The 1,731-nt window shown below is 40.2% G+C and overlaps 1 protein-coding gene across 1 annotated transcript in view; it reads right to left on the reverse strand.

The window, feature by feature from the left end:
- Window positions 1-6: 6 nt before the first annotated feature.
- CSUI_007333 (uncharacterized protein) overlaps window positions 7-1,731 on the reverse strand; it is a gene marked incomplete at its 5' end in the record, with an annotated part of 2,692 nt that continues 967 nt past the window's right edge. The window contains one exon of the mRNA XM_068067479.1: window positions 7-1,474. Coding sequence (XP_067920546.1) covers window positions 1,311-1,474 — 164 coding nt within the window. The remainder of the gene's footprint in view (window positions 1,475-1,731) is intronic.

A 1,731-nucleotide genomic window follows, 5' to 3' on the forward strand; every position in this document is an offset into this window, starting at 1 on the left:
GTATACATATATATAGATCCAGATAGGTATAGAATCTACGTATGTATAGAATATATATGTCCTTTGTGTAGGTATTGCTTGTTGCATGCATGAATAGCCAGAGCGATGATAAAGCTAGCTTCTTCTTCTTCTTGACTTTTACTCAACACATGCCGACGCAGAGAAGAAGAGGGAGAGACGCTCTTTCATTTCTCTCATTCTCTCTCTCTCTGTCTCTTTCTCTTTATTTCTTTTCTTCCTCTCTCGCCGCCTTCTTTTTCCCTCTTCTTCTTTTTCTTCTTGAGACTGGGGCATGACTTCATCTAGCTGCTGTAGGTAAATATTTAGATACATATCTATCTATCTTTATCTCTCTCTCTCTTTCAGCAATGGCAGCAGAAGGACTCGATTCACACGAGCAAATCCAAAGCAGACGAGCAAAGCAATTGCACGCAGGAAGACCATTCCATTCCAAAGGATAGTCAAGAATTTCTTCTTCTTCTTCATCTTCTCTCTTGATCATGAGAGAGAAGAAGCGAAGTGAAAAAGAGAGTAGTATCGCAGATCGTCATAGTCATGGGGGCCTTGCAAGCTCGCTATGCAAGTACGCCCTCATACACATACACACACCGTACATATATACATGACGTATATATAGACATTATAGAGGTATGTATATATCTATACACACCCCTATGTTCTCTTTGAGAAGTGATGCAAGAAGAAGAGAAGAGAGAGAAAGAAAGAATGGAGAACTACAAGAGAAGATAAGAAAATGAAAAAGAGAGAGAAGACAACAGGAGAGAGAAAGAGAGATAGAGAGAGAAGTCTCTCCTTCGTCTCCTTCCCCCCTTCATTTCTTCTCTTTCTGCTTGGACCTAAGAATCCCACAAAAAGAAGAAGAAAAGGATCGAGAAAAATGGAGCGTCGACACAGGAAGGAAGATAGACAGACTGCTCCCCCTATCTCGAAGACATGTGTACATACACCACTCTACTAGCTCTCTCTCACTGCCTCTTCTTCTTCTATGACGAAAATGATAGAAAAAAGAAGGAACAAAGAAAGATTCTTCTCTTCTTCCTTTCATCCGGAGACATTTCCATAGCTTTAACAGATCAAATCACTTTTCTATTATCCCTTCTCTTCTCTCTCTTTCCTTCTCGTTCATCATCTTCCTCTACCTTCTTCTTCTTCTCCTTTATCCTCTTCTTCTTTTCTTTTCTTTGAGAAACCTCCTCTATGCTGACTCTGTATCAAGCATTCTCTCCACGCATGATCAAAGACACAAAAGAAGAGAAAGAGAAGAAAAAGAGAAAGAGAAGAAGAAAAGCTTATCCGAAGTGAAGAAGGGTTCTTTTTCCTTTGTTGTGCTTGCCTCCTCCTGTCGCATCTTTGCGTCGTAGGCTATGGCCGCATAGCTGACAAGATGTACGTACACACTGATTCAGATACGTACACGCGGGGCATGCAATCTTCTCTTCTCTCTCATCTTCTCCTATGAAACAGAAAGAAAGACAAAGATACAAGAAACGAGACAGACAGATACCCACAACTCATATATCTTTCTTTCTTTCTTTCTTTCTCTTTCCCTTCTTCTCCCTCTCTTTTTCCCTTTTCTTTTCCTTCTCTTTCTCTTTCTGTCACCTTCCTTATCCTCTTACAACACATGCAGTACATAACGCCAGTGAATCTCTATGTAGCTAGGCATAGATCTACCTATCTCTCTTTAATCTATCTCTCTTTAAATCTATC

The sequence above is a fragment of the Cystoisospora suis genome (genome assembly GCF_002600585.1).
Source record: "Cystoisospora suis strain Wien I chromosome Unknown contig_3848, whole genome shotgun sequence".
NCBI lineage: Eukaryota > Apicomplexa > Conoidasida > Eucoccidiorida > Sarcocystidae > Cystoisospora > Cystoisospora suis.